The 15,536-nt window shown below is 40.0% G+C and overlaps 1 protein-coding gene across 2 annotated transcripts in view; it reads right to left on the minus strand.

The window, feature by feature from the left end:
• Nucleotides 1-5,459: 5,459 nt before the first annotated feature.
• rims1b (regulating synaptic membrane exocytosis 1b) overlaps nt 5,460-15,536 on the minus strand; it is a gene marked incomplete at both ends in the record, with an annotated part of 122,629 nt that continues 112,552 nt past the window's right edge. For both annotated transcript variants that reach the window (XM_080722816.1, XM_080722815.1), the window contains 6 exons: nt 5,460-5,678; nt 5,931-6,070; nt 6,623-6,724; nt 8,512-8,624; nt 9,174-9,318; nt 13,403-13,617. In XM_080722816.1, the coding sequence (XP_080578942.1) occupies nt 5,460-5,678; nt 5,931-6,070; nt 6,623-6,724; nt 8,512-8,624; nt 9,174-9,318; nt 13,403-13,617 (934 nt within the window). The remainder of the gene's footprint in view (nt 5,679-5,930; nt 6,071-6,622; nt 6,725-8,511; nt 8,625-9,173; nt 9,319-13,402; nt 13,618-15,536) is intronic.

Consider the following 15,536-nt stretch of genomic DNA (forward strand, 5'->3'; position numbering starts at 1 on the left):
TACTGGTGATAGATTGTAGATTGTCCATGCCTATATTTATATATCATTTATGATTATAATTTATAATGTTTTCTTTTCAAATCTTTTTTATTCAGTTTTACAATAAAGCCCAGGGGCGAGTGTACATTCACAGTTGCATACATCACAAAGATAAAACAAACAAATATAGACCATCCCATATCCCCCCACCCTCAATCCTCAGGACAGTTGTAGGACAATCTAAGAAAAATTATGTTTTAATCATAACTATTAATATTGTGTTACTTATTAATACCTCAGATTTGACACAAGCTCAGGAGCCTATAAGGCTCGACCCCAGCCTGGCCTGATGGATACTAGAAAACACTATCCCCCTAAGCCTCAACACAGGAGCCCCCCAGGGTTGAGTCCTGACTCCTGAGCCCCCTTCTCCACTCCCTGTGCACATATACGACACAGTGGCTACACGCAGCTACAGCTTAGTGGTCAAGTTCCCTGATGACAGCCTAAAGGAGAGAGGCAGAGAACAGTAGTGCGGGGCGTTAAGGGGAGAAAATGCTCATTTCGTGCAAATCAGTCTAAAAGCGCCAAATTTTGCACATATGTAGCCCAGGGCTTACTCTAATGATTTAGCTAGGGCGCCTGAGTTTGCAACCTTCGGGGTCACCACAGCGGCCAAATCAAGTTGGGCTCCCATCAACTTTCTATCCAGGAAACAAACAAAAGAATACCCAGAAAAAAATCTCCTTTAAGCAGGATCTGAGGGGTCTAACTAAGGGTTTGTCGTGATTCTGAATCCATTGCAAGCATTTGTTTTGCACAAAAAACTTTCCTTGGGCTAAATATGTCTTAACAAAACAATGGTTTAGTGATGAGTCATCACTTTTCACAGTTTTGGACCATTTTTAGCCCAAGAAATGTTTTTTGTGCTAAACAAATGCTTGCAATGGATTCAGAATCATGACAAACCTCTAGTTAGACCCCTCACATCCTACTTAAAGCAGATTTCTTTCTGGGTATTTTCCTCCTGTATAGAAAGTCGATGGGAGCCCAACTTGATTTGGCCGCTGCCGAAGGTCACGGCTCGGGCGCCCTAGCTAAATCATTGGAGCATGCCCTGGGGTACATCTGTGCAAAACTTTGCGCTTTTAGACTGATTTGCACGAGGCTCTGTATGGGTCCGGTCTGTGTGTCTGTGTGTCTGTCTGTCTGTCTGTCTATCTATCCATCCATCCATCCATCCATCCATCCATCCATCCACCCATGATCCGGCCATATATCAAATTAAGATTTCTTTTTTTCAGTTAACTGAATCATTTTCACTACGATGTATTTGAATGACTCTCGATTACAGTTATGACAGAGAGAATGAATGAGAGCTATTAATGTTAATGTTTTTTATTTGGATATAAATGCAATACTGACACGTGTCGATGTCGCCATTAAAAATGTCTTACATAATATATTCCCAAAATGCAGCTTAAGTTATAATTGTTGGCTTAAAGAAATACTATTGTTAAGTCCTATAAAATAAACATAGGTGGTTTTGGTGAATTATGAAATTATAAAATGTCAACATTCCTAATTAATTTCTTGGGTATACTGCTTGAGGAGAATAAAGCCTTAAATTGCCCAAAAAAATAACTGATTTTGTAAATAACACTTCTTGTTATCTGTTCTGAGCAACTCTTCTCCTTTCACTTTCGCTCTCTAGGTGTTCTCTGTCTACTTTGCTGGCATAATTATGTATCTGATGCTCTGAGTCTCTGCCTGACTGAGAGCATCCAGGGTCCAGAGAAAATATTAGCTTTCCCACAAGCAGAGAACATATCATTGCTGTCGGGCATAAACCTCATATCTCCATATTGCTTGTTTTTTAGATTTTTTCCTCTATTAATCCCGAATTTGGTACAGTGTGACACAAAGGTAGCAAAAATTGCTATTTTTGAATAGATTAAGTGGTTGGTTTCATAAATATTTAACTAATGAAAAGTAATAACAAGAGTGTGTGACTAAATAACAGCACTGGATCCATTTGGAACACATCCTTTTTCCATTTCCTGAAAAGTAACGCCTTTTGGACTTACTGTACGAGGTTTCCACCCGACAGCGACAAATGATCCATGGCAACAGCTCCCATTTAGCAACAAGTTTTTTCTTCTGACCTATAGCCTACATCATGTTCAAGGTAACTGTGTGTTAAGATCGTTTAACAGATGTTTTTCTTTTTAAAGTACAATTTATTTTCAGCACGGTCAGAAGATATTTGAGGGAGACCTTGATGGCGATTTCAATTGAGGGTGAGTCAGCACAAGCTTTCTTCCACACATTCTTTTATTTGTAAATAATAAAAATGAACTCTTTTTTTTATATAAAACATACACATCATTTGAGCCACATCTGTTATACAAACAAGAAATGCTGCAGTGAATACTTAACTTTTTTTCTAATTTCTTTTGTCATTTCAGTGGAACAAATAAATTGTAAACAATCAGCATTTTTTTCCCGATAATACTGACAAAGTAAAAAGAAAACCTGCCTCACTGGACGATGAAAACAAAAGTCATTTCTCATTTAGTGGGACTCTACATGGCTGGGTTAGACATTGGGTTTGACGCACAAGAAGTGTTCACGCAACAGTTTTAGAGTTATTATGGCCTAGTACCCTATGTTTAAGACTGGCCAGTTGGTGACCCAAGTCAATTGCCTTGTATTATCCCACCATGGACTTGAAGCCCACTGCCTGGTCCCTAGTGACTTGTACAATCACTCCACATTATATGACTTGGCCCCATTGCAAATATCACCCAACCTAATGAATGGGTTGTTGAGTATTTACAGTGTATGACTCTGTGCATTTGAAGTTATTCTTTATATAACATAACCGTACATGTTAGCGGTATATGAAATCATTATGTTGAAACATAATTCATATTTCCATACAAGTGACTCTGATTTACTACACATACTTATTCATACATCATCTCAGCCCCTTGGAGGTATACTATGATGTGGAATAACAGTAAGGGGGCTGTGAGGTCTGGTCTGCTACTGTACAGTACAGTACATCTTCCATAGGGTTAAGAAAAGACATCAACGCAATCGTGGGAATCGGTTTGTTTGAGACATTCAGCACCGGAATGAGAGACATGGACTAGACTGCAGCTGATTTTTGAATGTCTTCGCGTGATGGGAATGGCTTCAGTTTCTTGGTTTTATCTCTTTAATATTCAAGTACGAGCAAACTGTACAACTGCATGCAACATACAAGCGGGCCTACGGTATGTGGAACTAACACACAAATCTAGTTCAGAATCTTTTATTTTTTTTCTCTGTATCCGTTTCATTTTACAAAAAATGTGCATGCAGCTTGGAACATGGTCCGAAGTCATGCTGGCCCCTGTCCCCTCGGACGGAGTTCGGAGGGGTCTGTGGACCTAATGGAGAATGAGCGTTGGTGTTTGTGTGTACTGAGTACTGACTGATCAGTCCAATTGATTACTTTCACATTCACAGAGATGCATGAGGGAAACTGTGAGCAACTCTTCTTTTGTTTAAAAAAATCCTAGATTCAGAAGAAATGAACCAAAATAAAGGGGGGAGTGACTGCTCTTTTGTTTTTTTTTTGCTTTTTTTTCTTGCTTTTTTTCTCAAAAAGTTAGACTTTTTGTCGTAAAAAAATCAAGCTCTTTGTGCTTGCATTGAAATCTCCAAACAATAAAACTGAAGATTGGATTAAAAACCTTAAATATGTACTGGGGTGAGGGAATGTGCCCCCCAAAACAGCATAAATAAAAGATATTTTGCGTATCTTGTTCTTGCAAGGTTGGACAAATATGTATTTTTTCTTATTCTTTTTTTCTTTTTCTTTTTTTTTACAGTGATGTGACACCGTTGTGATAGTTTAAAGTGACATAAATTCTATTTATTGGTCAACCTCCTGGGAGGTCTAATATACATCTATACAAAGACAACTGGCTTGGACTTCGATGCCAGCGATGGAACGAAGAAAGGACATTGCACGCTAATCTCATCGCCAAGTGTAAAAATCTAAGTTGTGTCACCATCAAACCAGTGCCCCTGTGTTACGGTTTCAGACATTTCTTTTTTTTCCTCTCTCTTTTCATTTTCCCCTCACTCTCCATGCACACATTAGACTGACAACATATCATGACAACCTTTAACACGTCGTAAAAACATTTTGTGCTAGAAGTAACAAAGGGGAAGAAACAGACAACAAATAAAAGACACGGTAAAACAGTGCGGCTTCAGGTCAGCCGTAGTAAACGTATTGAAAATGAGAGCTTTATGGATCTTTTCGACTACAAGGACAGAGCGAACTGTGGTTTCACGGGTTCTGGATTTGTTTCCGTGTACCCCACAGCTCGCTTTCAGATAAGGTTCTCAGAACCTAGTTTGGGTTCCTGCTCAGAAGGTGGTACTACCCATGAGTTCTGGGAACCCAGAACTTATACTTTCAAATGTTTTCTAAAATGGAAAAAAAATTGTGTTTTGCGATGTGACACGCTGTGAGCTTGTAGATCATCTATTTTCATATTTTTATAACCACTTGAAAACCCCAGCATCCCTATTCTGGGGGAAGATTCACCAAAAATAGCTAATCTACAAGCTCACAAAGGGTCAAAACACAAAGCATTTTATTTTTTTGCAAAGAGATTTGGTGTAGACGGAAAAAAGCTATCCAAGTACAGTTGCAACTCAGGTAAATTTTTACTAAGAATAGAGGATTTAAATAAGTGCTTACATGAGTTTGAAATCAAAATCATCACAGAACTCCACAGGTTCTGGGAAGTTCCAGGTTAGGGAGGGTTCTGGGTTGCCCTTCGTAGTCGAAAAGAGCCATTAGACAGATAGAAGGGCCAGTGATGCAGCTCTGAGGTTTAGGCACCAGAAAGGGCCCTGGGCTTCCAGACTGACCACCCCAGGGAAACACTCTGCCTGGGAACAGAAGTGCTGGCAGTCTTATCAGGGTTTTGGAGGAGGCCACTGCAGACAGGACATGATAGCGCCACCTGCAGTTATGGAGGATGATTACCTCTGTCTCAGTCCATACATTCTGACGCTAACGTACATTTCTTTGTTTATGTTTTATTGTTGATTCAATTTAAAAACCACCCGGCTTCATTTTCTGTTCAGTCTTTAATACATGCCACTTTTTTTTTATTGTATTACGTACTGCATGTTATTACTGTATCTATCAAAAGCCCGAGGTCTTCTGTTCTTATGAACGGAGAAAAACAATTAAAAGTTTTCTTTAAATGGAAATGAAAACATCAAAACACAGAGTTCAGACAAAATCAAATGCAACAGGAGTGATTGTCAAATCTCAACAAAGCTTTCTCGTTGTGACTCTGTTTCTGATTGTAGTTACTCTACATTTCCATTCACTCATTTTGTTTTTCTCTACAGTACGTTCATGAGTTAGGTATTCACTAAAGCCACGTAGTCCTATTGGTCCACTAGGATCGGACGCCTGGGGGTCCGGAGGAGCTGTCCAGTGATGACTGGGAGGCTCGCCGAGTTAGGGAAGCTAGTGTGGGATCCACCAAGGAGGAAGGTGGGAACAGCTTGTACCAACCAATCACTGTGCTTGTTAAGTCCAGTTCCTCCAATAGGATTTGTGCAACTCCCATGAAACTTTTATGGTCCATGCGTCCGTAGTCTCCCCAGACAATTACCTATAGGCAGAGAAGATGACGTAGGGCATAATCACAACAAATCAGTTCGGCACACAAAACAAATCATTGTTTCAAAATTGGCGCTTTGCTATGTAGCACCAAAAGAGGTTCCCCTATTGTTATTTTAGAACCATTTTGTTTAGTGCATTAAGGAATAAAACAGAACATTTTAATGAATACAAAATAAATACAAGAAGAATAAATAAAAATACAATTTCAACAATTTTGGTCAGTTTTTCCAACATACAGTACCTGTAAGACTTTGCCCTGTGGGCTTTCTTCAAACTGCAGTGCTTGCTGGTACAGCGGGTCAAGAGTTTTCCGTGCAATCTTGGTTTTCTTTTTGGCTACGTATGCTCCATTATTCAACAGATAGACCTTGACATATGGAGCTGAAGATAGAAACAAACGATAAAAGAGCCATTAGTGAGAACAATGATGCTCACTATGTGTTATAATCTAGAACCAATATTATGGCTGGTTATGTCTTTATGGGGAGCAACTGCACAGACCAAGCCCCATAAAACGCCATCCACTGGACATAACTAGCCTAATTATGTAAGGCCTAATATGTATAAAAGTACAAAAGTACAAGAATCATATCATCGTTGTCGGGTGGAAAACTCTTATCTCCAAGTTTCAAATTTGTACGTTCTTTCGCAAAGTAAAGCCCTGCTTCATCATCCAAGGCCGTCGCACAAAATTAGTGAAAACAGCCGATCTACAAGCACGCTTGTAGATTGGCTGTTTTCACTAGTTTAATCATTTTTAAAATGATAAATGCAAAACGAACGGTTTTGGACATACAAGGTTTTCATCCGACAACGACGATATATTTGGTATAAAGTAACACGGCAAGACTTTCCTGCATAAGCCTCAAGCATTTATGATGGTTAGTAGTTATCTCTATAGCTGAACATCTACGGATGAAGTCTAGTCTTTACCAGGGAGGTTTTTGGATCCTGGCTTTTGTACAAGTCCCCGGGCTCGAATAACCTCCACCTCCAGTTGACCCTTCTTGTCCATCATACCAATCTGAATGTCACCTAGGAATCAACAGATCAAAGAGACTGATTGGCTATGATGCATATCAATGATGAAATGAGTGGTGTAAAGTAACTAGCCTAAGTACTGTACCTTAGTACAATTTTGAGGTACTTTTACTTTACTGGAGTATTTCCCATTTCTAATACTTTTACTTCTGCTCTCAGAGGCAAATATTGTACTTTTACTGCATTACAATTATTTGAAAACTTTAGTTACTAGTTACTTTGCAGATGATGATATTAAAACATACATTAACCACTTTAGCCCTATTGTATATACCTACCTGTAGGCTATTTGAAAATAGCTGATGTTTGTAAGTTTGTAGATCTGCTATTTTCAAACACGTTATATTTTACTTTTGGTACTTTAAGTATATTTTGATGACAATACTTTCGTACTTTTACTCACGTACATTTTGAATTCCGGACTTTTTCTTGTAACAGAATATTTCTGTGGCGGAGAGAGTCGCAGCCCCAGCCTGAAGCCTCAAAAGTCTAGTATCTCCCTCATTGCATATAGGTATCCATTTGGAGTAATGGTTAAGATATTGGACTTTCACGCAGGTCTTTGCATCCCGGGCATTACAATTAGGAAGGGGGTGTGTCTGATAATATGAATATCAAATATCGAAATACTGATTCAAGCAACTTAAAAACTGTCCCGGGTTCTCCTAAAGGCCTGAGTAGACGATAAAATGAATAAAAGTATTTTTGAAAGTGAAATATCCTTTTAACACAGCAGCCCACATAGGCCACCCATCTAAGTTGTCAGATGGGTAGGCTGCGATCACTCTTAAGATTTTCAATCTAGAAAAGGTTGAGTACCACTGTCTTAGGGTATATATACAGGGTAGAAACTAGAATCAAAGAGACATGGTATAGACTTTATACCTTGTCTATACTATAGAGTCACTAACTACACCTGTCTGCTCTCCGAGTTTAAATGATTTTCACCTTTCTAGCCAAAGAATGAGGTCAAATGTTAAACACTGCTCCATTTTCCTTGGGATTTAAAATACACTGCATCTATGTTGGTATGTCTAAGCATTCATATCCAACAACAACACACAGTTTGGCTGCCATTATAGTAATTATAATAGTTCTTGGCTGTATGTCTGCATATGTTATTGGAAAAGACAGTGGAAAAACATTACTGTATTGTTTATGACTAGCCTCCTTTAAGTAAACTGCGCCATATTTTGTGAATATAACTTTACTCAGCCTTCAAATTAATTAGTAGGGACAGATATGACTGTGTCCTTTATGATGAGGTTGGTTGGCCTTCTCTTCAAGAGAGGTGCAACAAACATTGTTATTTTGTATATTTTGAAAGCCCTTCTTGGAAAGCTATACAGTACTCACAACCTTGAATTCTGGAACCTACAGTACTTGTTCTAATGATTGCCTAGTTCATACAGTCCCCGGAGCTTGCACTGAACTTGGTAAAACTGCATTCTCCTATGATGCCCCTAGCTCTGGGAATGGCTTCCAACACACTCTTGAACTTAAGGTTCTTCCCTCTCTGGCAGAGTTTAGAACCTGATTCCTGGCCATCGCGTCTCAAGCTGTAACTGCTTTAATGTTATTTTATTATACTGCGAGTGATGCTTTGTAATTTGTTGGTTTTATTAGCATTTTATTGTTCTGTGATTCATGTGTTTATATTCTTTTGTTTGTTTTAAATAGCTAATCTCAACAACATTGAAAATGAGGGAAGACTTAATTGTCTTCTCAAGAATAAATTAAGATTTGAAATTAAATACATGTATAACACATGTATAACTTACCTATGGCGGGTGTAGCCAGTGTTTGCCTGCCTACTAGCTGTGCTGGTCCTAAGCCATCCAGGAAGTCACTGAACTGACTGTTAGCCCCTAGATTCACTCCAGAGAATATCAAACTGAAACAAGACACAATTAACCTCTATTAGACTCTCAAGAGGGACACACTACAGTACCTAGATAACTTTAAACGTTAAGCAACTTGTGCAATTAGGCCAAACAAGACATTTGGCACAATAATATCGTCGTTGTCGGGTGGAAACCTTGTATGTCCAAAACCGTCCGTTTTGCATTTAGCATTTTAAAAATGTTTCAAACTAGTGAAAACAGCCGATCTACAAGCACACAACGCCTCGCACAGCGAGGCGTTGTGTGCTTGTAGAACGGCTGTTTTCACTACTTTTGTGCGACAGCCTTGTATGGTGAAGCAAGGCTTTACTTTACGAAAATACATAGAAATTTGAAACTTGGAGATACAAGGTTTCTGCCCGACAGTGACGATATGATATATACTTTATGCTACAGTCCTTACAGCCTAGGAATAATCCAAATAGAAAAAAGGGGGGTTTGGAGGGGTCTCCAGAAGGACACACACTCGAAGGCATGTTAATGAAACAAAAGAGATGTTGTGGAAAGAGAGCAGAAGAGGAAGAATGTGGTTTACTGACTTCCCCTCTGAGTTGTAGCTGTTCATGCTGCCATTGTTGGACTCTCTGCTTGGCTGTCGGCTCATGTTCCTGGTCAGCTCCACGGCCATGCCCGTCTCTGTGCTCCTCTGAATGGGTGCACCCTTCTCTTTTTTACTCTTTCCCTCTGGACGAATGGAGCAAACACAAAAGGACGCATGCAAAAAAACAGTTACAAGAGTTGTTACCATCACTCTTTTTTAATTTACACAGATTTGCAGGGAGCTGCCCAGTACAACCACAGTTTCCTAGCGCTCACCCTCATGCATTCCCAGTGATCAACTTAAAGGGTTCGAGCACTTTCATTCACATAAATTACTTCCTTGATATTTTCCAGACAGAATTTCAGAAACCTCTAAGGCACCAGTTTGCCTTTTTAACCACATGAACCTTAGCATCCATATTCTGAGAATTTCATAATAGGTGATAGGTGTTTTTTTATGAAAATAGGTGAACATTTGGCAAAAATAGCAGATCTACAAGCCACATTGCGACTTGTTGAGTGATTATACAGATCGGCTATTTTCAGCGAAGAGATTTAGTGTTTAACCCTTAAGATTAAGTCACTGTATCTTTGAAACCTTTACTTTTTTAACAGAGGAAGAAACAGGAAAACTATAAATAGCATGGTAATAAAACATTTTTCTTTTCTCTCTCTCTCTCTCTCTCTCTCTCTCTCTCTCTCTCTCTCTTTTTTTTTAGTAGCCAATTATTTTTACCCCTGTTTCTCCCAATTTAGTAATTATGCCAATTAATTCCTCACACTGGAGTTCCCACCGGGAGGACGTAGCGCCTCCTCCGTCCTACATTCAGGCGCCAACAGCCAGTAGGAGTACGTGCAGTGAGAAAGATTATCCCCCCGCCCGCCCGGCTTAGGCGCTCGGCAAGCCGGATGCACCACGGTGGTTTTCGAACCCCTAGAGACTCTGTGGTGGTGGGTACTGGGCAGGTACGTTTCCCCTGCTCCACGGTCCACCCTTAAAACCACTTCAGAGTCAGACAGCCCTCTTATAGGCTGGGAACAAATCACGACAATGTTAAAGGAATGGCTTTGTAGTAGTGCCTTTTTCATTTGACCCATTCCTTGTTTTCCTCATTAATTGTTTGTTCGTGATCATTAAAGCTGAATAGGTTATTTTACTGGAATGCCTCTATCTCCTGTACAGCAGATAGTGAAAGATAGAGAACAGAAAACAATTTGAATGCTGCAACATCCTAGACCAACGTCTAACAGAAAAGTGTGGATGTATTCTGACAATGAGGACTCAGAGTCACCGCATTAACATTCCAAACGTTTTCATGACATGTATGGCTCCGTATTTAAATGAAACTTTAAGGTCGGCAGACACCCGGGAGTATATATTTTGTGGGATTAATTTGCATTAAATTAAACTGCTGTTTATGTTATGAGTAGGCTATACGTCTACACAGAATTTGAATATAAAGCAGCAATTCAGCAACAACGTTTATTTTTAGAAACAAGGTCAACTTTTTTGCTGTGAATAAATCATCAACCTGTATGAATGAGGCTTCAGAAAATGGTTTGATGTGAAATAATCACACGTTTTCGTGTCACTCCTGATGTACTGTGTAAGGACCAACTATCCTCTCAGAATGTGCTCTTCTGTGTTCGGTACCTTCCAGAGTAGCATCATGAGTGATATGACTCTATTAAAATTAAAGTCTCATAGGTGAGGTGGTCACCATGTGAGGCTTCATATTGTATCTCGATCCAAAACGACACTGGAAAATTAATAGCTTGAAAATATAAATCCTTATACAGTGCAGATACAGTATGTGGACTTATTACAGAATAAAGAAAACACAACATAACCTGTGCTGACACTGCATATAGGCTACCATGGCATACAGTATATCATTACAATTGCTATTATAAACATATCATTCATTATCATTACATAACATAACATAACAGTTCTAGGATGTAATAATGGAAAAGCAACTCTCCCTTACCTCACGTTGCTCTCATTGTGAACACACAGTTTGCCAGGGTAAAATACACTTTCAAGACTGAAGACTGATTTCAGGGCTATCTCTCCTCTGCTCTCTCTGCTCTATAAGGGACAGAGCCCCCTCCCTGCCCAAGGCCCAATTTCCACTAATGGCTTTTTCTGTCTGTGCTATAAAGAGGTAGAGCACCATACAGGCTTTCTGAGTCCCTGTGCGTCTGCCCTCACTGGGAGCAGGGCTTCAAGGTGCTCTCAGTTAAAGGCCAGTCCACACCAATGCAACTCCTTGCAACAAAACAAAATGTTTTAGAGACTGTTGCAGCGGCGTGGACTGGCCATTTGGGGTCAATGGTTGCAAGTAGTTTTTGATTTGTTGAACATGTTTTGTCTACATTGTGTGGCTCTTTGACCCCTTTATCACCTATTTATTCATTAGTCTAAGTGGTTTCCAGGGACGTGCTGGGCCCCTGATTCAGCCCGGGAAAAAGAGTTGGAGAGGCCCTCATTTTCATTTCTTTTTTAAGTTATATTTCGTCGTTGTCGGGTGGAAACCTTATATGTCCAAAACCGTTTGTTTTGTATTCATCATTTTAAAAATGATTTAAACTAGTGAAAACAGCCGATCTACAAGCACACAACGCCTCGCACCGCGAGGCGTTGTGTGCTTGTAGATCTGCTGTTTTCACTACTTTTGTGCAACGGCCTTGTATGATGAAGCAGGGCTTTGCTTTGCGAAAAAATGTATACATTTGAAACTTGGAGATACGAGGTTTCTGCCCGACAGTGACGATTTAATTTGTTGGCCGCCCAGCCCCCAAAATGGAATGAAGGCCAACATTTTATTTAATTTTTTTCCTAATGGCCCGGCCTGGACCGGCCGGGAATGAACCGGCCGTTCGGGAGTTGTCCCACTTTTCCCAATGGCCAGCACGTCCCTGGTGGTTTCAGTCAACTGACTTGTGATGGCTACACTCGACTGTACTTCTTGTGAAGGTGTCATTACCATGCTGTCCTGTGGTGGACATTTTTGTCAAAATACATTTTTTGCCATGGACGTACAAAATTAGTAATATTACCAGAAACACATACAGAGATGGCCCTGAATAACTATAACAGGTCTGTAACTCTGAGAGTGTGCAAATGGAACCAAATGGACCCGTAAGTTAAGGGGGTCCTTGCAAATAAAACATTTGAGAGACCACTACCGCCATAGTGTTGTCATACATATTCTGAAGAAAACCTGGAGAGTTGACATTCAGTAATTGGTCTAAGATCAAAATAAGAATATTATAAAGGAATGTAAAAAAGAAAATCTAAATGGCACGGACAACACCAAGTCTTTCCCACGGACACATACATTTGTCCGTGTACGAACATATTGATGACCCCTGATAGTGAGGTTTGGGCAGGGGTGTCGCACCAAATATCTGCTATTTTTGAAAAATCGTGAACATTTGTGCAAGTCTTTGAATATTTCAAATCCTTCTAAGGTTTTTTGAAAAAAACTATGTTTCTATGTCAGTGGTGCTCAACCCTTTTCACGTGAAGGACCCCCAAAATTATATGTATTTGGCCACCGACCCCCATCTCAAAATATTTAGTTCCAGAGACCCACCCCCAGAAGCAAAAAATAGGGTTCATGTTCGCTTAAAAAATATAAAACATATATTCAAAGATTTGCACACATTTTCAAGACTTCAAAAATAGCAGATCTACAACCTCTCATGCCGCACTGTGAGCTTGTATATCTGCTATTTTTCAATAGCTAAAGCAGGGGTGGGCAACTTTGATGATGGCGAGGGCCACTATATTTCCACCTTCACTCCAGAGGGCCAGGCGTCCAACTTTGTCATTCTAGTATTTCATACAAAAGAATTCTTTTGAATTGGAATCCTGAATACGTTTTTGTTATTTTTCAATTGGAATCCTGAAATGTAACATTTTGATTTCATTTAAAACGCATTTAGTTATATACTATTAGTAGCTTAATGACTATACTAGTCATTAAGCTACTAATATAGACTGACGGAATTAAAGCGGGTCATGTTTGGAATTGTAACAGCTGAAATCAATAAGTATTCCGGTATTAATCACACATGGGCCGCCAGTTGCCCATGTGTGAGCTAAAGTATAAAATAATTCCAGGCCCCTCCACCTCCTTGGGCCCTAGTAACTCACTCCCACTCCCCCCCCCCCCCCCCTGTGATGTGACGCCCTTGGGTTTGGGTGCTAGCGACTCACCAGGGCCACTGATCTGGGACGTGCTGCGGCTGCGGCGGTTGCCTACGATGGCCACCACCCGGGCACTGAGGCTGGACCGCCTCTTCTTGCCACTGCCCACCGTGCCCAGCGCCGTGTCTGATTGGCTGCCGTCGGTCCGTTCCTGGGTGTAGATCTCGCCACTGACGCTGGAGCTTTTCAGCATGCTGCGGCCTGCCGACGCGCGCATCTGACGGCTGGGAGGAAGGTGGGAGGAGAGAGAGAGAGACAGCGTGATGGGGGGGTAAGATAATTGATGAATAATCGATCCCTACTTTGGACATGTCGTTGTACACATGCAGTGGGTGATAAATATATATATTTTTTTCCAAACATTTCAACTTAAAAAAAAAAAGCTGATCCACAAGCTTACAGATCAACCTTTTTCAGTTTTTGAATATCATTTTAAAAGTAAAGTATAAATAACGTGTGTGTGTGATTACTGATTATTACACCTATATGAAAGTCCATATATGGATATTCCCCATAATCCCTTTTATGCCCATATAGGAAGATCCCTGATATATATATCGATATATATCACTGGCCAGATGGCCAAGACATGGCCCATATCTGTGTGGCTGGTTCAGATAGGGATCTCCATGTATGGGCATAAAAGATATTGTATTTTGTGATGTCATGGCCATATATGGAGATCCCTGATGTCATCAATATTAAGCCCATATCTAACAGGACTTCATATGGGAATGCTCATATATGAAGGAAGACAGCCCATATCTGTGTGGCTGGTTCAGACAGGGATCTCCATGTATGGGCATTAAAGGGATGTACTATATACAGTACTACATGGATCTCCATATATATGGGTACCAGGGGTCTCCATTATGGGTAACTGGTCCGATATACATGACTGGCCAGATGGCCAAGAATTGGTGCGACCTTGCCCTTTAGGGCGAGGTCGCATGTCGCCCTGAGGTGTCTTACTAGTATATAATAGATACAAATATAAAAACAATATACCGTATTTAAAAGACACGCTACTCAATTATTCGAGTTATAGATAGAACTATACTTAGGGTGCGTTTGGAATTGCGCACCCTGAGAACACTCGCGTATTAGTTTGTATTGGCCAGTGGGCTCAGTGCTGTATTTCCGAACGCACCCATAGATTGTATTAAGAAAATAATCGATAGTTGCAGCGCTCGAGAGAGGGTGTAAGAATGAGCTTTAACCTGGCAGGACGGGCTGAACATCAAAGTCAATTAAGCTTTCTGTGACTGCTAATATACGGTAAGGTACAAAAGAACAGAGTGAAGAAGATTCATATTTATAGCATGGTTTAATCACAGATTACTTTAATCCAATCATGGGTCAATCAATAACTGGAAATCCCCAAGCAGGGGAACACTAACCATGACAATCAGCCACAAATCAATGATAATATAATATAATATAATAATAACACATATCTTTATCTATCAAGACATTCACTGCAGAGAGATTGTCTATAAATGTTTTTTTTTCCTTTGTTTCATTACAATCATATTATTGTTATTTATAAATATTACTATGCTGCTACAATGTCAGAGGAGCCGATCAAAATATAATGTTTACTCAGCAGACAATAAAGAATAAAGACATTTTAACCTTGTAGCAGTACATTTCTGACAGTATTGTGCTTACGGCATGGGTCTTCAACAGGGGGTCCTCAGATTTACTACAGGGGGTCCTCCAAACCTTTGAGTGATAGAACGTTTTTTTTCTCCTTTTTTATATTAACCACTTGAACCCTAGTGTCCATATATTCGGAGAACTTTAGCCAAAAATAGCCGTTCTACAAGCTCACAACGCCTCGCAGGGGAAAAGAGCAGACCAAGTGCAGAGTGAAAGCTCAAGTTTATTAAGTATTGACGGTTCAAGTGGTTAAATATCTGAAAACACAAATTGACATGATTCCATAATACACTATGATTGCGCTGTCAAATGATGAAACTATTTAGAATCTATGAAAAGGTAATGGGGTCACTGCTTCATCTCTCTCTCAATTAACTCAATGCGTGCCAAGGACACAAGAGGGCGCCAAAGTGCCAGAGATAGTCCCATAGACCACCGCTGTAACATACGGGGACCCACTCAGCAGTGGTTTTTCATTTCA

Source organism: Nannobrachium achirus (genome assembly GCF_963921795.1).
Source record: "Nannobrachium achirus genome assembly, chromosome: 3".
NCBI classification, from domain to species: domain Eukaryota; kingdom Metazoa; phylum Chordata; class Actinopteri; order Myctophiformes; family Myctophidae; genus Nannobrachium; species Nannobrachium achirus.